At 51.9% G+C, this 27,171-nt stretch overlaps 1 protein-coding gene across 5 annotated transcripts in view; it reads left to right on the top strand.

Moving 5' to 3' along the window:
- Positions 1 to 25,053, top strand: part of DSCAML1 (DS cell adhesion molecule like 1) — a 105,548-nt gene extending 80,495 nt beyond the window's left edge. For 4 of the 5 annotated variants that reach the window (XM_030505681.1, XM_030505680.1, XM_030505682.1 and 1 more), the window contains 25 exons: positions 881 to 1,159; positions 1,433 to 1,552; positions 1,635 to 1,811; positions 5,804 to 6,003; positions 6,214 to 6,310; positions 6,424 to 6,552; positions 6,925 to 7,092; positions 7,245 to 7,315; positions 8,186 to 8,426; positions 9,522 to 9,668; positions 9,751 to 9,906; positions 10,657 to 10,796; positions 12,098 to 12,251; positions 12,464 to 12,581; positions 12,673 to 12,836; positions 13,125 to 13,223; positions 15,102 to 15,290; positions 15,362 to 15,649; positions 15,732 to 15,887; positions 16,397 to 16,427; positions 16,678 to 16,796; positions 17,101 to 17,253; positions 17,390 to 17,584; positions 18,140 to 18,451; positions 24,193 to 25,053. In XM_030505681.1, coding sequence (XP_030361541.1) covers positions 881 to 1,159; positions 1,433 to 1,552; positions 1,635 to 1,811; positions 5,804 to 6,003; positions 6,214 to 6,310; positions 6,424 to 6,552; positions 6,925 to 7,092; positions 7,245 to 7,315; positions 8,186 to 8,426; positions 9,522 to 9,668; positions 9,751 to 9,906; positions 10,657 to 10,796; positions 12,098 to 12,251; positions 12,464 to 12,581; positions 12,673 to 12,836; positions 13,125 to 13,223; positions 15,102 to 15,290; positions 15,362 to 15,649; positions 15,732 to 15,887; positions 16,397 to 16,427; positions 16,678 to 16,796; positions 17,101 to 17,253; positions 17,390 to 17,584; positions 18,140 to 18,451; positions 24,193 to 24,629 — 4,340 coding nt within the window. In that variant the 3' untranslated portion in view covers positions 24,630 to 25,053. Of the gene's footprint in view, positions 1 to 880; positions 1,160 to 1,432; positions 1,553 to 1,634; positions 1,812 to 5,803; positions 6,004 to 6,213; positions 6,311 to 6,423; positions 6,553 to 6,924; positions 7,093 to 7,244; positions 7,316 to 8,185; positions 8,427 to 9,521; positions 9,669 to 9,750; positions 9,907 to 10,656; positions 10,797 to 12,097; positions 12,252 to 12,463; positions 12,582 to 12,672; positions 12,837 to 13,124; positions 13,224 to 15,101; positions 15,291 to 15,361; positions 15,650 to 15,731; positions 15,888 to 16,396; positions 16,428 to 16,677; positions 16,797 to 17,100; positions 17,254 to 17,389; positions 17,585 to 18,139; positions 18,452 to 24,192 lie in introns of those variants that run through there. The other variant, XR_003994297.1, reaches the window with a different exon arrangement.
- Positions 25,054 to 27,171: the final 2,118 nt, after the last annotated feature.

The raw sequence follows: 27,171 nt of genomic DNA, 5'->3' as shown, positions 1-27,171 counted from the left end.
AAGCTCCAGTTGTGGGGAGCTCGAGCAGGGAGAGCTCTTCTGTCAAGGGAGCCTGTCCTTTTGCTGGTGGCAGGAAAGTGGCCGGTGGGGCGTGTTTGGAGAGGCACGCATCCGCAAGCCCATCCCCGCTCTGCAATAGACTGCAGTGCATTCCCAATTAATTAGTCATTAATTATGGAAAACAGGCAGCTCTGGCTCCATGTCTCCAGCAGCTTGAGTCACGTTACTGTAGCTGGAGAAGGTGCAGGGGCTACCTGGCCAGGCTGGGGCCAGGCAGAGCCCTGAAGCAGAGACCTTTGCGATGCACTGGGCTGGGCATGGTGTGGAGATGGGAGCCCAGGGCTGGGCAGGGAGCTGCTCCTCTGCCTTGACGAGAGGGCAGCTCATGTCTGCTGAAGGGACAATTGGCAGCCTGCTAATTTAATTATGGAGACTGCGGAAAGAGGATCTCATCTTCCAGGTGCTGAGCCTTGTTAAGCTAATTGTCTCCCTCTCTCCGCTTTCTTCCCCCTCCCACATTGCCAGAGATGCTGCGGTTACCTAATTAAGTTATCAGAAAGATAATGGCTGGTTCTGAATCCGGTGCCTTTAAGAAAAGCATCCATCTAATAATTGCTTTTCCGCAAGCAGATAAATGCTGAGGCGGAATTTCGGCTGGCACGCGCAGGGGGGTGGCTGGGGCTTCCCCAGAACAGGGCCTGCTCTGCTCTGCTCCACAGGGCGGTGTTTCTCCATCCTGCTCTTAGCATGGTGGCTCTGCCAGGTGGGAGAAGTCTTCTGCTGTTCTCTGCCTTAATTTCTGGGCAGCATCTCCCCCAAGCGCTGCTGCAGCCTGTCCCCAGATGGGCTCTCCAGTGTGCTCTGCCTCTCCCCTCGACAGTCCCACCGCTGATCCAGCCCTTTGAGTTCCCACCAGCCTCCATCGGGCAGCTCCTGTACATCCCCTGTGTGGTCTCCTCCGGGGACATGCCCATCCACATCACTTGGAGGAAGGACGGGCACGTCATCCTCTCCGGCTCCGGAGTCACCATCGAGAGCAAGGAGTTCATGAGCTCCCTGCAGATCTCCAGCGTGTCCCTCAAGCACAACGGCAACTACACCTGCATCGCCAGCAACGACGCTGCCACGGTCAGCCGGGAGCGGCAGCTCATCGTGCGGGGTGAGTGCCATGGGATGCATCCAGCCATGCACAGCCCAGCCCGGTCCTGACACTGCTGCTACAGAGGGTGGACAGTGAGGGACAGGCAGCAGGGTAGGAGGCAGAGATAAGTAGTAAGGGTAGAAGGAGATAAAGCTGTTCTCTGCAGGAGTGGAACAGAAGCAGGCGGGAAGGGTGAGGAGCAGGGCTGAGCCCGTGTGCACACAGGCAGGGAGGAGCTGCATGGCACTGATGGGGATTTTGCTACAGTGACCATCTTTTCTCTCCAATTAGTGCCTCCCCGTTTTGTGGTCCAACCCAACAACCAAGATGGCATTTACGGAAAAGCTGGGGTGCTGAATTGCTCTGTTGATGGTTACCCACCTCCGAAAGTCATGTGGAAACACGCAAAAGGTAGGGTTGAGACACGGTAGCTGCGGGTGGGGACCGCACCATTCAGCACGGTGCCTCACTAGTGCTCTGTGTCCCCTCGTAGGAAGTGGCAATCCCCAGCAGTACCACCCCATACCCCTCACGGGCCGCATCCAGATCCTGCCCAACAGCTCCCTGCTCATCCGCCACGTGCTGGAGGAGGACATCGGCTACTACCTCTGCCAGGCCAGCAACGGTGTGGGCACAGACATCAGCAAGTCCATGTTTCTCACCGTGAAGAGTAAGTAGCCCAGGTGGTGCTGGGGGGAGCAGAGCGGGCCGGTGAAGGTGGCTGTGGCTGTGGGGTGTGTGTTTGTCAGCAGAGCCATGCCGAGGGTTCCTGCTGCACCAGCCTGGCTCTGGCCTCAGACCGTGCATCCCCGCGATCGATGCGCGGCCAGGGGAGGGCATTGATTCTGCTCCTCCAGGGACCTGCTTCCCTTTCAGTATTAAACACACTTTGTCTTTAATAAAACTGAGCAATCAATCTACATCATCCAGGAGGAGAGGAAATAGCTGAGCTACTCTGACAGGGATGGGCTGGCAAGTGTTGCTAGACACCATGTTTAAGCTGCGCTTATTATTGGATTCCTCTCCTGCTGCTACCAGCGGAATGCATAATCCCCAGCTCCTCTCTATTTATTTTGATTGTTGGTGCTGTGAGCATTCAGACCTCAAAAAGGAGGTGATGAAGGGTGGACCAGCCTGTCGCATTTGCTCTTGGTCAGCTCCTGTGTGTCTCCAGAGCGGAGCCAAGTGCTGTGTTCTCTGGTGTTTCTCTCAGTGCCTATCCCCTCCTGCTTCCCCGGGTGTCTGCTCCCCTCCCCATTAGCTGTGTAATTTATCCCACCGACTGATGAATCAAAACGAGCGACTTCAAACAACGCACTTCAATGAGGCGCAGGTACAAAGTCAAGGCGATTAATCCCGAGTGAGCGTGCAGAAGTCTCGAGCCTGAACTGTTGCCTTGTCCCTGCTATCCACTGTAATTGCATCCCAGGACAGGTTGCTTGCTGACTTGAATAGCACGTAACCTTATTATGCATGTGCTTTTACATTTCCTGGAGCCCTCACCGCCTTTGAACAAGGTTGGATGAATAGGTAGACAAAGCGCCACAGCCAATTAAGCATTATATGGGGCTCTTTGGTTTGTTTCAGTTTGGGATTTTTGTTTGTTTAGTGAAATGTCAGGCCAATTAAAGCAAGATCAGTGCTGGCTTTCCTGGAAAGCCATGCCACTGCGGACAGAGTTAAATGGAAGTTAATCAGAGCCCAAACAACGGGTGCTGGTGGTCAGCAGGGGAGAGGGGAGCAGCCAGCCTGGATCTGCACGTCCCCTGCCCTGATACCACAGTGACGGGCTGCAGGGGGCAAGCCGAGACAGCCAGGTCATACATCAGACGAGTGCAGTCCTTGCTGAACACTGGCAGCCACACCAGTGCCAGGAGGAGCTGCTTTTGTCGGGTGATGGGTAAGGAAAGCTGCCCAGCTTTGGTTGTACCACTCCAGGAGTGTAATCCTCAGTGCCCCAGCCCAAAATGCTTGCTTTGGTCCAGCCCGTGGGGTTTCCCTGGGTGCCCACACTCAGGCTTATGTCTGGGTGCAGGCAGCTTTGGAAAGAAACTCAATGGAGCCTGGAAGGCAGTGAATGCTGGAGGATTGGAATGTGAACCCAGGGGCACAGCTTGCTGGGCTGGGCGCAGGTGAGGAGACCACCGGTGCGTGATAAATGCCGTTTAGCACATGGCTGCATGCCTCGCCGGGTGTCGAGAGCAGAGCATGTGGGATAGAGAGGGTCACATCCAGGCTGTGCGGGGCTGCTGGAGCGGTGGCAGTGCTCGGAGAGGGGGATCCACTAACCCATCCTCCCTGGTGCCATGATGCTGGGTGAGCGGGTCTGGCTGGGGTCCTGGAAGAAGGGCAACTGCCCACGTGTCATAGGCACAGCCGTGTTTGGAGGTTCGCTGCTGTACAGCAAGAGCATAACTGATTGCTTCCATGCAATTTGAATTAATCTCATGCTTCAGGTGGAACTCAGCTAATCAGTGTAGAAAGGAAGCTGAAATGGGTGCAATCAAATTAACATCACAGAGCCAGCTCCAAACAAGAAAGAGGGGGGCGAGGGAGGCACAGCCCTTGTCACCCTTGTCACTGTTCTCATTCAGTTGTCACTGCCGGGCTGCAAAGCAGCTCGTGCCCCAGCTCAATGCAGGATGTCAGAGCGAGCTGGTGACTCTCTTTGTAGCCAGGCTTATCTCTGCCCAGCAAGTGGGACCAGCCCCTTGTCAGGGCCTTGTTAACATGGAAGAGGCATTGGCAGGGCAACGGAGCGGGCTGGGCACGGGGGAGGACAGAAAGCATTGGATGCAAGCTCTGCTTGAGGGGAGCCTGTCTGCACGGCAGCACTGACCTGGCTCTGGCAGCCAGGAACCAGTGTTGCTGATGTCCCTGCACCCGGAGGTGCAGCCCTCGGAGGGTCTTGTGGTCAGTCTCAAGCGATGCTGTCCCTCTTTAGCAGCAGAGCTGCTGCAGGGCATGTGTCCAGTTCCGGAGGGCAAGAGGTGCTGCCTCTGCACCCCGGTCTGTGCTGTCTGCATGGCTGGTTGGAGTTTTCTTATGGCTTGTTCTGCTGCTTCCCCTGCTCTGGACTGCGTGCTGCTCTCCTGGGACCCCGGCAATTGAGAGAAGTTGATATGTTTACATCCAAGGAGCTGCTTTTAATCAAACATCAATAAGTGCGTTTCAGCAAAGCAGAGCCTGAAACGGAGCTCCTCTCCCGGGGCCGCTGCTCACCAGGAAGGGGCTGGTGCCTCCACGGCTGCTGCAGCCCTGTCCTGCCCCTTTGGCCTCTGTGGCCATGCGCACCCTCTGCACCGCACCGGCCTCCAGCCTAGGCTAGAGGAAGGCTGAACGCAGGGGAGCAGCCCCCTGTGCCCGTGCCTGCCCCTCTCCCGGGCATAGCCCTGGCATCAGGCTGCAGGCAGGCAGAGGCACTGGGGCTGAAGGAAGATGTGCACACAGCTTAAGACAGGATGGGGCAGAGCCAGAAGCCTTGCTCTGTTTCTTGTAGCTCTTGGTTTGCCATGCCCTGGACTGTGTGTCCAAGCACTGTCCCAGCATCCCTGCTCTTTGTTTATGGGCGGCCGGCTCCTCTCAAGGCAGGATTGCCATGGGGCACTGCCAGTGGGCACCACACTGGGCATCACTCTGTCCCAGCCATGTGGGTGCCTGCCCTGCACCCCTCAAACACCAGCAGCTAGGGAGGAAAGGTTGCCTTAGCTGTTAATTGAATTACATTGCCACAGAAAGCCGAGAAGTCGTAGCTCATTAGAGCCTCTTGTGTCCCATTATAACAGTGTGTGTTGCCTTTGCGGATCGTCATTACCATATATTACTGCGGGACTCAGCAGTGCTGTTTGTTTATGCATTACATTTTTACCTGCTTATCCAGGCTGCCCTGGCCCCCCAGCCCATGTCCCCTGTGTGGTGCACACTGTGACTGTCCCGCTGCATGGCACCGAGGCAGCGCCAGGGCTGTGGCGAAGTTACAGCCACCCCTCACAGCAAGAAGCGCTGCTGCAGAACATGGGGACAGGAGGAGGCAGCTTCATGCCAGGCCTATGGGTGCTTGCTGGCACCAAGGGACTTGTGCTGTCCCAAGGGCCATTCCTGACTGTGCTGCTCGGGCAGCACTGGGATGTGCCCACACTGAGTGCTGCAGCCCATCGGGTGGTGAGCAGAGTGTGGGGCTCCCCACTGTACTCGTTTGAGTATTGGGGTGGTTGTGGGTAAAAAAATATCATCTGTGGTATCTGCAATGCAAAGGCGGCCTTGCTGATGTGAAATGGCACTCTATATTCTGCCCAGGTTTATATGAGTGAATTATGCAAATCCGTGATGGAAAACATTCTTCCTCTCATCCTCGGGAGTGTAAAACCTTAGTCAATAATTCATACCCGCACGTCTCAGACTGGAGGCTTTCTCTTCATTATAGTGTGTGCTTGGTTATTTGTCTTTCACGTTTTATTGTCTACCCCGGTGTAATGCTATGCATTATAAAATTTATCTGCTTCATTATTTTATGATCCTGAGCTGTATAATGCAGCGAGACGATTCCACTCTGGGCTGCGTGGCCTCCTGGTGAGACCCGCATCCACCCTGGTGGGGTCTGTACTGGGACTGGGCAGCCGCAGTGTCCCCCCAGCTCCCCGGTGACCCCCTGCCTCCCCGCAGTCCCAGCCATGATCACCTCCCACCCCAACACCACCATCGCCATCAAGGGGCAGACCAAGGAGCTCAACTGCACCGCGCGGGGTGAGCGGCCCATCATCATCCGCTGGGAGAAGGGCGACACCGTCATCGACCCCGACCGCAACATGCGCTACGCCATCACCACCAAGGACAACGGCGACGAGGTCATCTCCACTCTCAAGGTGAGGGCTTGGGTCTTGCGCCCGTCTGGGCTGCCTGGGGCCTTGCATGGATCTGAGCCAGGGGATGGGAGGTTTGGAGGGTGACCTGCCTCCATGTGCGCAGCTCCTTCAGGGCTGGGAGCGGGCTGTGGCTCTGGGGAAAGCAGGGGCATGATGCTCGGGGCAGCTCACTCTGAATTGGCTCCTCTTCTCTCCCTGAAACATTCACAGCTGAAACCAGCTGACCGTGGGGACTCGGTCTTCTTCTCCTGTCATGCCATCAACTCCTATGGCGAGGACAGAGGCTTGATCCAGCTCACCGTCCAAGGTACTCACTCCTCTATGTGTGAGCCCGTGGGTGCAAAGCCTCGCGGTGAGGGTCCCCCTGCTCCCGAGGGGCTTCTGTCCCTGTCACCCCTAACCTGCCCCTGTGTCCCCAAGAGCCCCCTGACCCACCAGAGCTGGAGATCCGGGAGGTGAAGGCCCGCAGTATGAACCTGCGATGGACGCAGCGGTTTGATGGCAACAGCATCATCACCGGGTTCGATATCGAGTACAAGAACAAGTCGGGTAGGTGATGGCCACCCTCCCCTTTCCTCCCGTCCCCATGGGGCTGCGCTGCAGCCGCTGTGTCCTGGCACCTCCAAGGGAATAGTCTGCATCCCGGTTCCTTTGATGCAGAAAGGAGAGAGCAGCATTAATGAAATATGTTAATTTCTGTTGGATGGGAGCATTTGAAAGGGAATATTAAAAGAGACAATATTTGCAAAAGCCAGCCCCAGCCTGCACAACAGCGAGGAGGGGGAAGCAGCACCTCTCTGTGGAGGCTGGAGATGAAAGCCAGAGGTGCTTGGGGATTTCACCTGCCTGAGCATGGCCCCCTTGGTGCTGTGGACCCCAGGGCAGGATTCGGGTGCTCATCCTCCCATCTCACTTTGCCAGATTCCTGGGATTTTAAGCAGTCTACACGCAACATCTCCCCGACCATCAACCAGGCGAACATCGTGGACCTGCACCCGGCCTCCGTGTACAGCATCCGCATGTACTCCTTCAACAAGATTGGGCGCAGTGAGCCAAGCAAGGAGCTCACCATCAGCACGGAGGAAGCAGGTACCGCTCCCGGCTCCCAGCATGGGGCTGGTGGGCAGGGGTTGTATGAGTGAATCTGGCTGTGGCACAGCTCTTGAAGCCAGTATTTCCTGATGAGGAGGTCCTTTCCCTGATGCTTCTCAACATGCTCTCTTGGGTCTTTTTTTCCGCAGCTCCTGATGGGCCTCCGATGGACGTCACCTTGCAGCCGATGACATCCCAGAGCATACAAGTCACCTGGAAGGTGAGCAGGACTGAGGTGGTGCATGGGCTATCCCTTGTCATGGGCACTTGGGCAGCACCAGACGCCATCCTGAGCCTCTGCAGTGGTGGCTTGTCTTGGGACCTGGCCTTATGTCAGTGGTACAATGAAATGAAAACATGCAGGCTGGGCGTGAGCTCAGCTCATTGCACGGGACCCCTATTAATCACATTTCATAACAAGCTCATTATCTCATAGGATGTCCATGGGGGAGTGAGGGTAAATATGTAAAAGCCCAGATGCTGGGTTGCAAAGTGTTTGAGCAGAGATCAATAAAACTGAGAATTGGATTTATTTTTCCAAAGCTGCATAATGAAAAATTAAATTGATTATAAAGTTAGGACTTCGTAACGAACCGGTAAGTCAATAAATTTAGGGTTCCAGCTTCTCCCCCCTCCCCTTAAGCACTGAAAAACAGATTAATGGAAAGATAAGGTTCTCTTGAAAGATAAGTCACTTCGTTTTAAGAGTATTTCAGCAAGATGGATCTCCCTGGCTTTGTGACATAAATTTGCAATCAACCCTATTGATTTCTTAATGCTTTGGAGAAATATTGTTAAGATTGATCTCAACCTGGCCTTGCTCATTTTTAAGGCTGTTAGACTTGAGGGTTTTCCCTCTTCTAGTTGAGCTGCTGCAGTCGGGGAATGGTGCTGGCCGGGCACATCGCTTTCCTCTCTGCTGGCTTCCAAGGATCCACCGGACCTTTGTTATCACTGTTCTGCTATTCAGCATGTGCAACCAAAAGCAGTGTGTGGAGAGAAAACCTGAAAGCATTGGGAAAAGCTGCTGGGGAGAGGTGATCGGGGCATGGGAGCCCTGTGTGACACCGCTGCCCCTTGCACCCCTCAGGCACCGAAGAAGGAGCTGCAGAACGGGGTGATCCGTGGCTACCAGATCGGCTACCGGGAGAACAGCCCGGGCAGCAACGGGCAGTACAGCATCGTGGAGATGAAGGCCACGGGGGACAGCGAGGTCTACACGCTGGACAACCTGAAGAAGTTCGCGCAGTATGGGGTGGTGGTGCAGGCGTTCAACCGTGCAGGGACAGGACCATCATCCAGCGAGATCAATGCCACCACGCTGGAGGACGGTAAGGCTCCATCCCCGGGATGGGTGGTTTCCCTGCTCCCTGTGCCAGATCCCACTTTAGGAATCCCTGCCCTGTCCCAGGTTGCTGCCCAGCAGCAACGTTTGGCTCTGGGCTGCCTGCATGTGTGTGCACACTCACCACTGCCCTGGGGAGCAGTTATGAGCGTATGGGTGCCAGGACACCCTCAGCACTGGGTTTCTGGTGCAGTTAGGAGGATTTCAAGGTGGATTTGGACGTTGCCACAGTGCCAGGGAGGTTTGTGTCGGGGAGGGATCACTGGTGGCCTCGGTCCTTTTAAAAACAATGAGGAAAAAGTTTTGTGGTGCGTTTGCTCAGCAGTTTTTCATACTTAATTAAGGCTCTCGTTAGCCTGTCAAACCATGATCATTTCCTGGCTGCATTAGCACTCCTCCTGGGGTATTCAAGAGCCCCTGTTTTAGCAATAGTGTCTTTTCCGTAATTATATTACCTTCATTTTGTTCAAAAGGACTATCTGTATTAGTTTATTATACTCTGTCCCTAATTACATGGTGCTTATATTTTTGCACCTAAGTAATATGAAACAATAACCATTTTCAAAGAGGATCGTTACGGTGATGTATTATCATTTAAATGCTCATAAAAATTAGAGTTACCTCTTAGGGGGCAATGGGATCTAATTACCTCGCATCCAGCCAGCAATCCCGCTCTCCCCTTGCTGGGAAGCACAGCGTGTCCCGGCAGCCTCCCTGTCCTCGTGAGCATGGGCCTTGTACCCACCTTGGTGGTCCAGGAGGAGCAAAACTGTGTGTTGGAGGCAAACCAACACACAGTGCCCAGTGTGCTGGGCTGGACTGGCTCCAGGGGCTCAAGAAGCCGGGGCAGGGCGGGCGGCAGCACGATGGGGTGCAATTGGGGTGGCTGGCCCATGGTACGCAGCTCCTTCAGCTCAGCATCTGCCAGGCACGTCTCCCTTCCATCCTCCTGCTGATTGCCATAGAATCATAGGATGGTTTGGGTTGGAAAGGACCTTAAGATCATCTTGTTCCAACCCCCCTGCTATGGGCAGGGATGCTTTACACTAGACCATGTCCTCCCCGTCCATCCCCTCCTCAGTTCCCAGCCAGCCCCCCGAGAACGTGAGGGCCATCTCCATCACATCGGACGTGGCCGTGATCTCCTGGTCGGAGCCCCCGCGCAGCACCCTCAATGGGGTGCTCAAGGGATACCGGGTCATCTTCTGGTCCCTCTACATGGATGGAGGTGAGCGCTAGTGGAGAGCGGGCGGTGCGGGGAACCCAGGCGGGTGGTGGCATGGGGCTGATTGGGACCTGTCTCCCTGCAGAGTGGGGTGAGATGCAGAACATCACGACCACAAGGGAGCGTGTGGAGCTGCGGGGCATGGAGAAGTTCACCAACTACAGCGTGCAGGTGCTGGCGTACACCCAGGCTGGCGACGGCGTCCGCAGCAGCGTGCTCTACATCCAGACCAAGGAGGACAGTAAGTGTTGCTGCCCAGATCCCAGGCCAGGAAGGGAGGAAAGATCCCAGCGTTGCCCTTCTGCATGGCGCTTGGCTGCTGCTCCACGGCAGCAGAGCCTGAGCCATCCCCCAACACAGCCCCAGCCCGCTTGGGTCTTGCTGCCATCACTTGGGGCTGCAGCATGTTGATGCCAGGGGATGGGAGCACTTGCTTGTGCCACAGTGCTGTACTCACAAGGGAAGGGCTGGAGTGCTGCGGGGTCCCGGAGGAAACCCCTGTGTACAGCCATGGGCAGGGCATTTCCCTTTCTCTTTTGTTTCCTTTCCCCTAAGTGTGAGTAGTTAAATATTTACACCCCTGCCTGCCCTACTTTAGTGCCATTAGCTCGGTAGCAGAGCGTTTCCTGGGCCCATGGGCTGCTGTGGTGTCCTGGAAAGCGCCAGATGCTGGGGGAACGCAGCGAGCAGGGTAAGGCTGAGCCACTCAGACAGATTGAGGAGATGCCATTAAAAGCCAATCACGGTTTATAAACCATAGCCTGGGCTGCATTTAACCCTCCTGCGTCCAGCTTAGCACCCATGTAGAGAGGTGTCCACAGACAGAGGGGTGACCGCAGGGTGACTGCGTGCCTGCAGACCCAATGCTCATGTGGAAATGCCATTGCAGCTCCTCCCCGTTGAGCAGTTGGGGTGCTGCCGCCTTGCTGGGCTGGGCAGAGACCTCGGAGACCTCCTGGCACTGACTCTGCCTCATTCCCCCCTTCTCCAGTTCCAGGTCCCCCGGCCGGCATCAAGGCTGTCCCGTCCTCTGCCAGCAGCGTGGTGGTGTCCTGGCTGCCGCCGGCAAAGCCCAACGGCATCATTCGGAAGTACACCATCTTCTGCTCCAGCCCCGGCTCGGGGCAACCGGTATGGGATGGGGATGGGGATGGGGATGGGGAATCACCAGAGTGTGCTGGAGGAACACTGAGCCAGCCATGCAGGAATGGGAGGGAGGGCTGGTGCCAGGCAGCAGCAGCAGCAGCAAAGGTCCCTTAGGCCAGGTCCATGCACTGCAGAGTTGCACCAGTGGACACTGCAGCAGGGCATAGTCCCATTGTCTGTCTGCCCCTTTCTTCAGCATCTACCCTGCTGAGAAGGGGAACTATGCCAGCAGCTGACCAAAAATGAAATAGAAGTCAAACCTGGCCCCATCCCTCCAGCGTGAAGGAGAGGTTGATGGGAGGTCTGCAGACTAGTGCTTATCAAAAGCTCCTTCTCAAACTCATTTCACTATGTGAGCCTCTGGTTTCCAGGGCAACATAATCTTTTCATCAAAGCAACTGGTAAAACCGCTGGGATTCGATATTGTTTTCTTGGCATCTTGTCAAAACTGTCATTTGGGCAAAAAAAATTACGTATCATATACAATATTCACATGGGTGTCTGCTTGTGGGGTGCTTTGACATCTGTGGGCCCCACAAGGGCATGCGTTTGAGGGTGGTGAATGCACGGATACCTGTGTGCACACAGAAATATCTCATCCGTCCCATGCAATGGGGAGCAACCCATCCCCTCCCTGGTGCCAGCATGGTGGGGCAGCCCTGGCAGGGCTGGGCTTGGGGCAGGGTGGCTTTGACCCTGATGTGATGGAGACTGGTTGTGGCGCTTGCACACAGCCTCTGTACCCATGGAGTACCACCATGGGGCTGGGGACAGCCACTGTGGGCCATGCAGGAGGTGAGCCCATGCAGGGTTTTGGCTGCTCAGTGTGACCACAGAGGGGTTTTGGCAGCCTGGCCAGGGTTTGCCTCCGTGCCCAGCTCCCGCTGCAGCTCAGTGGGTAGCCAGGGAAGCGTCCTTACCCAGGAACAAACCATGCCATCCAAACCAAGCCGTCTGTTCCTCGGGCTCCGGCCTGGGCTCCCTGCGGAAACCACGACACCAGCCGGTTTACACTGACATTGAGGAACGCCAGGCAGAGCCAAACCACTGCTTAGGAGCAAACCCCCACCTCAAGGAGTGGGATGGGAGGGATGCCCTGGTTGGGAATGCTGGGGCTGCCCCGGAGCAGGCAGCTGGCCCCAAGGCAGCTTTTCCTTGCTTATATCTCAAGCACTGCACTGGCCTGTGTTGGCCTGGGCTGATGGTGCTGCTGAGGTGCCCGAGATGAGGGTGATGGGGTGAGGGTCTCACAGAGGCTGTACCTTCTCCCGTCTCTCTCTCCACAGGCTCCCAGCGAGTATGAGACCAGCCCTGACCAACTCTTCTACCGCATTGCCCACCTGAACCGCGGGCAGCAGTACATGCTCTGGGTGGCTGCTGTCACCTCCGCCGGCCGCGGCAACATCAGCGAGAAGGTCACCATCGAGCCTGCTGGGAAAGGTACATGGGGGGCACCAGCTCATGGGGACACACGCACCCTGGCTCCCCTGTCCCCTGCCCATAGGGTTGCTGTGGGTGCAGCAAGGGACAACTGGGGTGACTCGTGCCTGGGCAGAGGAAGGGTAGCACGGATGGTCTCAGCCCTGGTTATACATTGAGGGGGGTCCATGCATGGGGCTTGCCCCCAGGCTGAACTCCTCCTTGCCCCCAAGCCCCTGCCAAGATCATCTCCTTTGGAGGCACCGTCACCACCCCATGGATGAAGGATGTGAGGCTGCCATGCAACTCTGTTGGGGAGCCAGTCCCCGCCATCAAGTGGACCAAGGACAGGTACTGAGTGTGCTGCCGGCCGTGCCGCAGCCAGGGACTGTCACCCTTGCTGTGCTGTGCCTGGCTGATGCACCCTCCCCTCTCCTGGCAGCGAGGACTCTGCCATCCCAGTGACAGTGGATGGCCATCGCCTGATCCAGGCCAATGGCACGCTGGTGCTGCGCTCGGTGAAAGCAGAAGACTCGGGGTACTACACCTGCACCGCTACCAACACGTGGGGCTTCGACACCATCATCATCAACCTGCTTGTCCAAGGTGAGGGGCGCTGGTCAAGCGGGAGCCTGTGGTCCCATGACTGCATCTGGGAGCAAGTGCCCTGCGCAGACATGCTCTATCTTGCAGAGAGCACAATGAGCCTGTGCTTTGGCTCATCCACTGCTCTTGGTGGGGTAAAGCGCTGCAGGGGCTTTGCTGTGCGAGGGCTCTCGCTGGTCCCAGGCTGAGCAAGAGGTCCTGTTGGTGTTTCCTCTTTTAGGGGGCACAATTCAGGGTACTTCTAGCTGGAGTGTGTGAGGAGTTCATGGGCTTTTCCCTCTTCCCTAGTGCCCCCCGACCAACCTCGCCTGACTGTGTCCAAGACCTCGGCATCATCTATCACACTGGCCTGGATTCCTGGGGACAACGGGGGCAGCTCCATCCGAGGTATGGCTGCTGTGGGTGATGGGGCTGGCACCAGCACCATATAACACCCATCCCAGAGCAGAGGGTGCCTCTGGTCCTGGCACTAGAGGACAAGGCTCACGGTGCATGCTTTCAGGCTGTGCATGCACTTTTGTCTCTGTGCCTCAGTTTCCCCCTCTCGGAAATGCTCCAGAGTAAGGCTGATGCTTCTGAGCTTTTAGGAGGCTGCTGGTCCTAATGAGGGGGCTGCAAGGCCTTTTGGGCAAGACACAGGGATTGAAGTAGGTAATGAAGAGTGTGTCATTAATTGCTCTGGTGCTGGTGGCCAGGGCCAGCCCCAGTGTGCCCCCAGCACTGTGCAGGTCTGATCCCATCAGGGCAGGATTTGTCCCCCCTGCAGTCCCTGTCAGGCTGGGGGCTTTAGGAGGGCTCCAGGAGCATTCCTGCTTTCCAGAGCCTCCTTTCTGCTCTGATTCATCTCATGAATTATACGTTGAAGCAGCTGCACGCGGAGGGGGGAGCAGGGAGCGAGGAAGGAGACCTCGCTTACAATTAATTAAAAGCATGAAAGTAATTACAAGCAAATCTCCCCAGCCAGCAGCCTTTCACTCCAGCGGACTCTGTTGATAAATTTGGTTATAATTGGATTAGAAATATTAAAAACATGCTGCATGTCCAAGGTAAATAAATAACGGGTGGCAGGCGCCAGGGTGCCAGCGCTGCGGGTGGTGTGTGGTGACAGAGCTGGTTTTGACATGGGTGGAAACTGTGTGCTGGGGGAGAGACCTGGGCCACTCCAGGAAGGTCCAGCCATAGGGAAGCCTTGGTGCTGGGTAGGTGTAAGGAGCATCCTTTCCCTTGGCAGAGCTGATGCGAGGCACACACTTGCCTTCACATGGGTCCTTCGGCATTGCCAGTGGTACCCCGGTGATGCTGGCACAGGAGCGGTCCTGCAAGCTCTGCACTGTGCAGCTTGTGATGCCCCTCAAAGGATGAAGCCTGCTCCTCCCTATTTCTGTTTGAGGCTTGGCAAAATAACCTGCAAACATAGCCCAATCTGTCAATGCACCATCAAAGTCTGGGGTTTTGTGTAGCCAAAATGGCAAGACCAGTTGGGCAGCAGAGATGTGCTGCCATGGGGAGCACCAATGTACTCAGTGCGTATCCCTTGCCCAGAGCCTGAAGCGTGAGCCTCTCCCTGGGAGACCCTGCGAGCTGTCTGCAGGCGTCTTGTTGTCGGCAGCGTAACACGCTTGCTCATCTGGGACACAGTGTGCTTCCTAATACTCTTAATCACTGGAGAGGAGGCGGCGTGCAGTGACAGAGGCAACTTCCTAGCAGCTTCCCAAGGGAGCCAGTTAATTCTGCCTTTCCCTTTATAGCCTCACACAGCTCAATCATGTTTCACACTCCTGTTTATAACCAAGCAAACGGGCTGTGCTGGGTCATGGGGGCTCTGGCAAAGCACTCGGGAGGTGCCCTCATGCCTCTTGTGGTGGCTCTGCCTTGGCCTGTGTGGTGGGCAGAGTAGGGAGATGAATTGACCTCCATTCTGGATGCAGTCAGGGTCCTGCAGGGCAGCAGCTCACCCTGTTAATGGTTTTGAGCTAACTGTCAGTAGTGTAGGAGTGCAGGGCTGTGTTTCCATCACCATTCATGTGCACGCAGTTGGGCAGGAATTGGTGTGTAACAGGCATCCTGGCACTGCAAGGGAACATTGGACTTGGCCACAGGATGTCCCCAAGGTGGGTGCAGGGTACCCCTGTGGTAACCCCTTCTTTTGCCCTGCCTGGAATCATAGAATCAACTAGGGTGGAAAAGACCTTTAAGATCATCAAGTCCAACCGTTAAATCGACCTTGTGTGCCCGGAGGTGACCACCCCGTCCTTGCTCCCATAGGCTTTGTGCTCCAGTACTCTGTGGACAACAGCGAGGAATGGAAGGACGTCTTCATCAGCTCCTCGGAGCGCTCCTTCAAGCTGGAGAGCCTCAAGTGCGGCACCTGGTACAAGGTGAAGCTGGCGGCCAAGAACAGCGTCGGGGCCGGCCGCATCAGCGAGATCATCGAGGCCAAGACCCACGGCAGAGGTGAGCCCGTCCCATGGGGTCTCTGCGGTGCCTTCCCTCCCGCATCCCTCCTGACGGCTCCTCTCCCGCAGAGCCCTCCTTCAGCAAGGACCAGCACCTCTTCACGCACATCAACTCCACGCACGCCAGGCTGAACCTGCAGGGCTGGAGCAGCGGGGGCTGCCCCATCACCGCCATCGTGCTGGAATACCGGCCCAAGGGCAACTGGGTCTGGCAGAGCCTGCGCACCAACAGCTCCAGCGAGGTGTTCCTGACGGAGCTGCGCGAGGCAACGTGGTACGAGCTCCGCATGAAGGCCTGCAACAGCGCCGGCTGCGGCAACGAGAGCGCGCAGTTCGCCACGCTGGACTATGATGGCAGTGAGTGGGGACGGGGTGGGCACCATGGCGAGGAGGGGGCTCCCGTGGCACTGACCGTGCGCCCACCCGCGCCCTGCCACAGGCACCATCCCACCCATCAAGTCTGCGCAAGGGGAGGGGGACGACGTGAAGAAGCTCTTCACCATCGCCTGCCCTGTGATCCTGGCCACGCTGGGAGTAGCGCTGCTCTTCATCATCCGCAAGAAGAGGAAGGAGAAGCGGCTGAAGAGGCTTAGAGGTGAGATGGGGCTCTTACAGCGCATGCGATCAGAGTGCAGAGCTGTGCTCTCCTGGACTGGCTTGTTACATAGAATCATAGAATGGTTTGGGTTGAAAAGGACCTTAAGATCATCTAGTTCCAACCCCCTGCCATGGGCAGGGACACCACACACTCAGCCATGTTGCCCAAGGCTCCGTCCAGTCTGGCCTTGAATGCTGCCAGGGATGGAGCATTCACAGCTTCTTTGGGCAACCTGTTCCAGTACCTCACCACCCTCACAGTAAAGAACTTCTGCCTTGTATCTAACCTAAACGTCCCCTGTTTAAGTTTGAACCCATTACCTTATGTACTATCACTAAGTCCCTAATGAAGAGTCCCTCCCCAGCATCCTTGTAGGCCCCTAAAAACATCTTTGTTACCCACTAAAACAGCTTAAAAAAACCCTTAAAAAAAACATTTAACAGCTTAAAACACCTTAAAAAAACAAACCCCAAACCCTTTCCCTCTTGTTTGTGTCTCCTGCACAGATGCCAAGAGTTTGGCTGAAATGCTGATCAGGTAGGTCTGAGCTGCAGGTGGGTGGGGAATGCTGGGTGGTGGGGGCCGTCCTCAACACTTTTAAGCCCAGGTTCAGCCCTGACTCCCTTTCAGCCCTCCTTGGGCTCAGAGCTGTGAAGGCTGTGCTGACCTCTCTGTAGCACAGCAGCTCCCGGCTGGCCGGAGCTGAGCCCCGGGTGGGCTGCTGGTGCCAGCCCCAGCCCTGCTCTCCCCAGTAACAGCCGGGTGTGCGTCCCCTCTTACCTCACAGCAAGAATAACCGCAGCTTCGATACGCCGGTGAAGGGGCCCCCGCAGGGCCCCCGCTTGCACATCGACATCCCACGGGTGCAGCTCCTCATCGAGGACAAGGAAGGCATCAAACAGCTCGGTAAGCACCATGTGTTCCCTGTGCCATGGGGCCCCAACCCTGGCCACAGCAGCCCCTGCCTGCAGAGGGGACATGGACAGCCATCCCATGGCCCTGAGAAGCCTGCAGGGTGTCCCCAGGCTGTCCCCTTCCTACGCTGGGGCAGGCAGGATGCAGCCTGTGCGTTCTGCTCCCCTTGTGTTGCTGCCATCTCCTTGGCCAGGCTGTGCCTTAGTGGGGGCTGGAGGCAAATTCCCCATCCCTGTGTGTCCTGGAGAGCACCGGTGGGGAATCCAAGAGATCTGAGCTCCAATTCTTCCCACAGGGGATGACAAAGCCACGATCCCGGTGACTGACACGGAGTTCAGCCAGGCGGTGAACCCCCAGAGCTTTTGCACCGGCGTCTCGCTGCATCATCCTGCTCTGATCCAGAACACGGGGCCCCTCATCGACATGTCAGACATCCGCCCCGGCACCAGTAAGTGGCTGGGGCTGGGTTGCGGGGAGCAGTGTGAGGTGCTTGTGGACACGGGCACGAGGCAGTTGTGGGTGAGCCACAACCCCCCGAGTGCCCTTTGGCAGCTCCCTGTGACACTGGGACCTCTGTGCCTTAGACCCTGTGTCAAGGAAGAGCGTCAAGTCTGCGCACAGCACCCGCAACCGGTACTCCAGCCAGTGGACCCTCACCAAGTGCCAGGCGTCCACCCCAGCACGGACCCTCACCTCGGACTGGAGGACAGTGGGCTCTCAGCACGGCATCACGGTCACCGAGAGCGACAGCTACAGCGCCAGCCTCTCTCAGGACACAGGTATGGCAGTACCAGCAGCTCCCTCGGCTCCCCAGGCTATCACTAGCAGGATCATTGGGGTACATGGGCTTATTGGTAGTGCCCCAACCCATGGGTTTGGGGTGACAACAGAAGCGGAGTTTACTGTTAGTGGGATGGTGGAACCATGGCTTCCAGTGCCAGAGCTGCATGTTACTGGCTGAAAGCAGCAGCACTGACACATGTACTGGTGTTTCTAGAAAAGACTCTGAGCTCTGTGATAAACTGTACGCATGCAGATAACGGACCCTTGGCTTTTGTGCCAGGGCTTGTGCCTTCTGTGAGCAGCTGACAGTGGTGTCCCCTGCACTCCTGGCTCTGCTCTGAGCTTTTGAGCTCCAAGTCATTTGATGAGAAGAGAGCATATGTATGTGCAGGCCTCCTGGTCCCCTCCAGCAGCTCTGTGGTGACTCCCAAGCAGTATGGTCATGCCCTGCTCTGGGGACAGATGGCCATTCTCACAATTACAACGTGGAAAACAGCATTCCTAGGCCAGGGAGAACTTCCCAGGTACGTGATGCATCCTCTCCTCCACAGACAAGGGGCGGAACAGCATGGTGTCGACGGAGAGTGCCTCCTCTACCTACGAGGAGCTGGCACGCGCCTACGAGCACGCGAAGCTGGAGGAGCAGCTGCAGCACGCCAAGTTTGAGATCACCGAGTGCTTCATCTCAGACAGCTCCTCGGACCAAATGACCACGGGCACGACTGACAACGCCGACAGCATGACCTCCATGAGCACCCCGTCCGAGCCCGGCATCTGCCGCTTCACAGCTTCCCCACCCAAGCCCCAGGACAGCGAGCGGGGCAAGAGCGTGGCCGTCCCTATCCCGCACCGCGCCAGCAAGAGTAAGTGCATATGTGTACACATCCTGCTTATGTGCTGTGTAATGCAGAGACAAATACACCAATTAAACATACTGAAAGAGACAGTTCCTGTGGAGAGCAGGAGAAGTGGGAAACGCAATTCTCTTCCACCCTCCACAGCCCTGACCTTTCAGAGCATCTACTTTGCTTGTGTGTGTTCACGAGGATGATCAAGGGCTGGAGCACCTCCCGTATGAAGACAGGCTGAGAAAGTTGGGGCTGTTCAGCCTGGAGAAGAGAAGACCTCACAGCGTGGAGACCTCATAGCAGCCTTCCAGTATCTGAAGGGGCCTACAAGGATGCTGGAGAGGGACTCTTTATTAGGGACTGTAGCGATAGGACAAGGGGTAATGGTTTAAAACTTAAACAGGTGAATTTTAAGTTAGATATAAGGAAGAAGTTCTTTACCGTGAGGGTAGTGAGGCAGTGGAACAGGTTGCCCAAGGAAGCTGTGAATGCTCCATCCCTGGCAGCATTCAAGGCCAGACTGGACGGAGCCTTGGGCAACATGGCTGAGTGTGAGGTGTCCCTGCCCATGGCAGGGGGTTGGAACTAGATGATCTTAAGGTCCTTTTCAACCCTGATATTCTATGATTCTATATATAGGTTTTGTAGTTTTCTGTTGGAATTGCTGCTAGATTGCTGTAAGTTCTACAGAAATCTTTTCCAGATCCCAACACACTATAGAAAAGATCCCCATAGAACCTGCTCAAAATCTAATAAATTATTCTAATTTTTTCTCCCCAACTTCTACTTTTTGCATTCTTCTCCACCTCACATCTCTTCGCTCTTTGCTCCTCTTCCCTTTCTCCCTCTTGTCTTCCTCTTGAATTCTCTTCCTCTTCAATTCTCCTCTCTTCTCTACAATTCTCTACAATGCTATTCAGTTCTCTTTATTTCTCTTCACTTCGATTCTCTACAATTCTCCTCTTAAAGTCTCTTCACTTCTGTTCAATTCTGCTCTCTTATCTACAATTTTCTACAATGGTCTTCAGTTCTCTTCAATTCTCTACAATTCTCATCTCTTCTCTACAATTCTGTTAAATTCTCTTGAGTTCTCTTTAATTCTCTTCAGTTCTCGTGTTAAATTCTCTTGAATTCTCCTCAATTCTTTTCAATTCTGCTCTCTTCTCTACGATTTTCTACAATGGTCTTCAGTTCTCTATAATTCTCCTGTTAAATTATCTTGAGTTCTTTTCAGTTCTCCTGTTAAATTCTCTTGCGTTCTCTTGAATTCTTTTCAATTCTGCTCTCTTATCTATAATTTTCTACAATACTTTTCAGTTCTCTTCAATTCTCCTCTGAAATTCTCTTCAATTCTCTACAATTCTCCTCTCTTCTCTACAATTCTCCTGTTAAATTCTCTCGAATTCTCCTCAGTACTCTTCGCTTCGCCTCAATTCTGCTCTCCTTTCTACAATTTTCTACAATGCACTTCGGTTCTCTTCAATTCTTTACAATTCTCCTCTGTTCGCTACAATTCTGTTAAATTCTCTTCAATTCTCTTCAGTTCTCCTGTTAAATTCCCATGAATTCTTGTTAATTCTCTTCAATTCTGCTCTCTTCTCTACAATTTGCTACAATGCTCTCCAACTGTCTTCAATTGTCTACAATTCTCCTGTTAAATTTCCCTCTGTTCTCTTCAATTCTCTTCAGTTTCCCTCAATTCTTTTCAATTCTCCTCTCTTCTCTTAGATTCTCTTCAGTTTTCCTCAGTTCTCTTCAGTTCTCCTCTTTTCTCTTAAATTCTCTTCAATTCTCCTCTCTTCTATTAGATTTTCTTCAGTTTTCCTCGATTCTCTTCAACTCTCCTCTCTTCTCTTGGATTCTCTACATTTTTCCTCAATTCTCTTCTCCTCTCTTCTCTTGGATTCTCTTCAGTTCTCCTCAATTCTCTCGGATTCTCTTCAGTTCTCCTCAATTCTCTCAGATTCTCTTCAGTTCTCCTCAATTCTTAGATTCTCTTCAGTTCTCCTCAATTCTCTTAGATTCTCTTAGATTCTCTTCAGTTCTCAATTCTCTTCAATTCTCCTCTTTTTTGGATTCTCTTCATTTTGCCTCAGTTCTCTTCAATTCTCTTCTATTCTCCTCTCTTCTCTTGGATTCTCTTCAGTTCTGCTCTCTTATCTTGGATTCTCTTCAGTTTTCCTCAATTCTCTTAGATTCTTCTCTCTTCTCTTGGATTCTCTTCAGTTTTCCTCAATTCTTTTCAGTTCTGCTCTCTTCTCTTGGATTCTATTCAGTTTTCTTCAATTCTCTTAGATTCTCTTCAGTTCTCCTCTCTTCAATTCTCTTCTCTCCTCTTAAATTCTCTTCTGTCCTCTTAAATTCTCTTCAATTCTCCTCTCTTCTCTTAAATTCTCTTCAGTTTTCCTCAATTCTCTTCAATTCTCCTCTCGTCTCTTGGATTCTCTTTAGTTCTCCTCAATTCTTAGATTCTCTTTAGTTCTCCTCAATTCTTAGATTCTCTTTAGTTCTTCTCAATTCTCTTAGATTCTCTTCAGTTCTCCTCAATTCTCTTAGATTCTCTTAGTCTCCTCAATGCTTTTAGAATCTCTCCTCTCTTAGAATCTTAGAATCTATCTCTCCTCTCTTAGAATCTCTTAGAATCTCTCAGAATCTCTTAGAATCTCTTAATCTCTCATATTTTAGAATCTCTCATCTCTTAGAATCTCTTAGAAGCTCTCAGAATCTCTTAGAATCTCTTAATCTCTCATATTTTAGAATCTCTCATCTCTCAGAATCTCTTAGAATCTCTCATCTCTTAGAATCCCTTAGAATCTCTCATCTCTTAGAATCTTTTAGAATCTCTCATCTCTTAGAATATCTTAGAATCCCTTAGAATCTCTCATCTCTTAGAATCTCTTAGAATCTCTCATCTGTTAGAATCTTTTAGAATCTCTCATCTCTTAGAATCTTTCAGAATCCCTTAGAATCTCTTAGAATCTCTCAGAATCTCTTAGAGTCTCTCAGAATCTCTTAGAATCTCGAATCTCTCAGAATCTCTCAGAATCTCTCAGAATCTCTCAGAATCTCTTAGAATCTCTCAGAAACTCTTAGAATCTCTCAGAATCTCTTAGAATCTTCTAGAATCTCTCATCTCTTAGAATCTCTCAGAATCCCTCAGAATCTCTCAGAATCTCTCAGAATCTCTTAGAATCTCTTAGAATCTCTCAATCTCATAGAATCTCTTAGAATCTCTTAGAATCTCTCAGAATCTCATAGAATCTCTTAGAATCTCTCAGAATCTCATAGAATCTCTTAATCTCTCATATTTTAGAATCTCTCCTCTCTTAGAATCTCTTAGAAGCTCTCAGAATCTCTCAGAATCTCTCAGAATCTCTCAGAATCTCTTAGAATCTCTCAGAAGCTCTTAGAATCTCTCAGAATCTCTTAGAATCTCTCAGAATCTCTCAGAATCTCTTAGAATCTCTCAGAAACTCTCATCTCTCAGAATCTCTCAGAATCTCTCAGAATCTCTCAGAATCTCTCAGAATCTCTTAGAATCTCTTAGAATCTCTCAATTCTTAGAATCTCTCAGAATCTCTCATCTCTCAGAATCTATCTCTTAGAATCTCCTCGCTTCTCCTAGATTCTCTTAGATTCTCCTCAGTTCTCTTAAAATCTCCTCGATTCTCTTCAAATCTATCTCCTAGAATCTCCTCGATTCTCTTCTCTGGGATTCTCTTCCAAGAGAATTTTGAGAACTAAGGAGAATTGAGGAAAACTGAATAGAGTTTGAATAGAATCCAAGAGAAGAGAGGAGAATTTAAGAGAATTGAGGAAAACTGAAGAGAATCTAAGAGAACTGAGGAAAACTGAAGCCAATTTAACAGAATTTAAGAGAAGACATTGAGGAGAGTTGAAGAAAACTGAAGAGAATCTAATCTAATAGAAGAGAGGAGAACTGAAGAGAATTGGAGAGAGGACATTGAGGAAAATTGAAGAGAACTGAAAAGAAGCTTAGAGAAAAGAGGAGAATTGAAGAGAACTGGACAGAATGTAAGAGAAGAGAGGAGAACTGAAGAGAATTTAACAAAAGAGAAGACATTGACGAGAATTGAAGAGAACTGAAGCTAAGAGAAGAGAGGAGAACTGAAGACAATTTAAGAGAAGACCTTGAAGAGAACTAAAGAGAACTGAAGAGAATCTATAGAGAAGAATTGAAGAGAACTGGTGAGAATCTGAGAGAAAATTTGAAGAGAGCTAGAGAGAATCTACGAGAGGAAAACTTAAGAAAATCTTAGGTTCTCTTCTCTTCAATTCTCCTCAAATCTCTTATCTTCAGTTCCCCTGAATTCAATTCTCTTTTTCATCTCTCTCCCTCACATTTCTTTTTCTCCAATTTCTCCTCTCCTTTGCTCTCATTTCATCCATTTCCTTCTTCAATTTTCTTAGTATTTATCCCCATTCCTCAGTCCCATAACTATTCCACCCAATGTCTTGGTATTCATTCCCAATCCTTAACGCATCATCCCATATGCTAGTACTGTTCTCAGTTAGTTATTCAATATTACCTTATATTCCATCCTGATACTTCTTAATAATTCATTTTGCATTCCCTCGTTTTATTTTTTATTCTTTAATAAATACTCCATTCCAGTTCTCCAGTATTCCTCCCCCTTATTTCCCATTTCCCCCCTTATTATTTGTTATTACCTAGAAGACACCCCCCACCCCTCACTGGAACTTACTTCCTTTCCCCCCCTTATAGTTCTTTTCCCCCTATCCATCACACTCAAGATGAAATAAAAATGGTTTTATTTGTGAGGATAATTTATACAGCAAGTACCTTCTGTAATTTAGAGTATAACGTAATCCTTACTCAACTTAAAGCATACAGTACACACTAGACAATATACTACACCCTAGTCTACAGCAAACATCAGAAAAGCATAAGACAGACCATCATGTGTTATTATTACAAACAACTTGTTATTTACAGCACATAGATGCATAGACCCATTTAGGTTGCAGAACACCCCTGAGATAAACCCAGCACTGCCAAGTCCACCAGTAAACTATGTCCCTCAGTACCACATATTGCAACAGCCCTGCTCTTAGATTTGAGCTATAGAACACCTAATCCTAGACAATCTAAGCCTGCAGGATTTAACATAGATACACATCCATCTCCACCTTTACAGTTAGCTGTTTTAATGACAACATCAGTGACACGTCTGTGGTATATCTAGTGCTATATAGCACAACACTGCACTATATCTGTTTTGATGCAGCACAAATATAACTTACAGTTGCACAGTGGAGTACTGGACATGACATACCCCAGGACAGTGATTAGCACTGTGCGCTCTAACATGTTACGAAGTAGTACAAATATTTACACCAATTACATTACAAATATTTTTTGTTATTATAACTGTATTACAGAGCACAATGTCATTCACCACCATCAACACCACTGGCTTGTAACACATATATGTGACAGAACGCAATAGACGGCATATACATGGTTTCAGCTCCAGTTCCCTACAGGGTAACAAATACCATGGTGTATATAAAAGAACAAGTTTTTAAGTATTGTACAATGTTTGTCATTACAGCATAAATACAGGATAACTCACACATTAGTTAGGAGTACAGATTATAACACTTTATAGTTGCACAGAGAATGTCGTCCCTGTCTCACAGAACATAGCTCTGACTGGGACAGGGTGCAAAGGTTCCCCCAGCACCTCACCCCTCTCCTCTTTCCCTTGCAGGCGACTACTGCAACCTGCCGCTCTACGCCAAGTCGGAGGCCTTCTTCCGCAAGCCGGGCAGCGAGCCGTGCCCGGTGGTGCCGCCACGGGAAGCCTCCATCCGCGGGCTGGCGCGGGCGTACCCCGCTCCCGCACGGCACCTCACGCTGGAGCCCGGCGCCAAGCCCCTGGGGCTGCCCCCGCCGGCCCCCACCGCAACCACCTTACCTCAGAGGACTCTGCCCATGCCCAGCACCACCAGCGCCGCTGCCGCTGCGCCCGCCAGCAGTGCCGCTCCAGCGCCCGCCGCCACCGAGCCCCCCGCCGCCGAGCGGGGCCCCACGCACTCCAAAGTGGGGGGCTCTAGGGACTCGCTCCTAGAAATGAGCACATCGGGGGTAGGAAGGTCTCAAAAACAGGGGGCTGGAGCCTACTCCAAGTCCTACACGCTGGTGTAGGCACCACGCAGAGACCGCCCGCCACGGATGCTGCTCGTTTCCCTGCGCCATTTATATTTAATTAACAAACTTGTACATAAAAGAACTCTTTTGTATAAATGAAGCTATTTTCTTCTTCTCCGAACAGAAAAAGAAACCAGGGCACAAAGAATTTGCTGTTACAGATTTAAAAATATAATATATATGTAAACATATATATATATTTCACATCATTTTGAAAGGGCACAAGGAAAGACTCAGCGACTTTTTTTCCCCCCCTGATCTTGTTGGTGGTTTTGAAGAGGAACGTCTCCAAGACATTGCATGCTATTTTACTGTTCTGAAAACAGCAGGAGTTGCTTCAATTTGCAAATGCTTATGTGTTAATACCTTTTTCTATGAAAAAAAGCCCAGCGCTGTGTGCAATAAAGGTTATGTTTATACATGGGTGTTTGTTAAAGCGATTTAGGTGGTGCGAGGGCTGGGGCAGCGCAGGAGGATGAAGCAGGGCAGCCTGGATACATCCAGGTAAATCCACTGCCTGCTTCCCTGCTGTGCTGAGCCAACCAGTGCAGAGCACCAGGGTAGGAGGAGGGAAAGAAAGCGATGGGAGCAGGGTCCTACACATGGCACCACCAAGCAGGACACCCCAGCAACTCCCTGAGTGCCACCTTGTCACTGGTAAGTACAGCCCTAATTGCCAGCCCGCTCCAGCCCGGGACGAACCACAGTGCAGGACAGCAAACCCCAATGGAGCTCCACCATGGCACAGCCCCCGCACAGCTCCAGTGTCATGCGTGAAGCAGGGCTCGTGGTCCTGCACGGTCACAGAAGGTGAAGCACAGCACCCTTGTCCTCAGTCGCAGCTGAACTGCAGCAGAGAGGTGATTGCCAGTGCAGTGGTGATGCACAGCACAAAGCTTTTGAATCCAGTGCAGTGCTGTAAGATGTCGTGTCACTGCTCCCCATCAAGGTCAATCATGGCACAAGACAGTAACATGGTGCAACTCAGCCCCAGACATTAGCAAAACTCATTTCCATAGGCATCTATACAAGTGTGAGTCAACACAACTCCATGGCAGGGTTCACTCTAATACATACCAAGAGATTGTGGCAGAATTGGCAGTGATTTATACAGGATTGGGCTGAAGTGATTTGTACATCATGTGTGTAGAAACAGAAGGGACAAAGGAATAAGGGAGACCCTCCCGTTGAGTCACGAGGTTCAGACTAGACCCCCTTGCTCTCTAAACTCCTGACGGAGCCTAGGTGCGGCTGGATCTAGTCCTAGTCCCAGACTTGGGCAACGGTTTATGTCTAATGGAGTTTCAGAGGGAAATCAAGGTGGAAAGATTGAAGGTGAAAAGGAAAAGTTGAGTCTAATGAAAGAAATATAGGGAATAAGGAAACCCTCTCATTGAGTCATGAGGTTCAGCCTAGACCCCCTTGCTCTCTAAACTCCCTCGCAGAGGAGTCTAGGTGCGGCTGGATCTAGGCTTAGTCTCAGACCTGGTCAAGAGTATTCATCCAAAGGATTACAAACATCATTTAGCAGCAGTTTGCAGTTTCAAAGTGTATCACAAGGTTTCTAACAACACTCGATTACTGAAGCTAATATACATGCACTTACAATAAACATCTCAACTAACACACTAAGGTAGAGATACATATACACACATATACTTATGACCTATATATACATGCAGACATGCCCTCTGGTGCAGTGAAAAGCAGGAGTACAACACAATACTCACATGAGCTTCCCCAGCATATACCAGTCACAGAAGCTGCAGTCCAGGAGGGCTCGAGTTGGTTTAGTTGCCCAAAGTAGAACCTGGCCTTCCAGAGGAGGCTCTAGTGCTATCTGAGGTTTAATTGGCTACCAGCACTTCTATTTCCTTTTTCCTCTGTAATTTTAAGCTTGTTTTTATCACTTCTCTATCCATGCTTGGCACCCACTGGCTCCATCTCATCTTTCTCCACGACAGATACGCTTCCTCTTGTCACTGAAACTACCAGTTGTAACATCTATGCAGGGATTTTTACCTCATTTCTATCATTATTTTCTCCTATTGACAGAGCTGCTGTTTTAACACATTGATAATCAAGTTCAGCACATTTTTTAATGAACAACCCAATTATTAACATGCAAATACAGTGTTTAGTGTTACTGGTGACATTACCTGGGTTAGGCTGCTGTAGTACACACCTTGGGTTTGGCTTTTCTTTATTCAAATGAAGCCTAAGATCTGTTCTCAATCACACGTACTTCCACGCATTGCTTTTCTTATTCATTCATTTTAACAGCTTCTTGGAGACAAAACCACAGTGAGTTTCCAATTTAGCACACAAGGAGCATGCGGATTTTGTGTGTGGAACATGAGCAACTGAACGATCAGGCTTTGCACCACGCAGGGCTCGCTTGCCTTACCTTAACGCAGTGATCCAGGGGAAATACAGAGGGGCCGGAGGTGCTGGGGACATGCAGGGTCCTGTTAGAGACTTGCCTTGCGCATCACCCCAAGTCTGAGGCAGCTCCTGGCCGTGCACCCCACTACAGGCT

Source organism: Strigops habroptila, chromosome 17 (assembly GCF_004027225.2).
Source record: "Strigops habroptila isolate Jane chromosome 17, bStrHab1.2.pri, whole genome shotgun sequence".
NCBI lineage: Eukaryota > Metazoa > Chordata > Aves > Psittaciformes > Psittacidae > Strigops > Strigops habroptila.
This window is presented reverse-complemented; position numbering and strand designations above follow the sequence as displayed.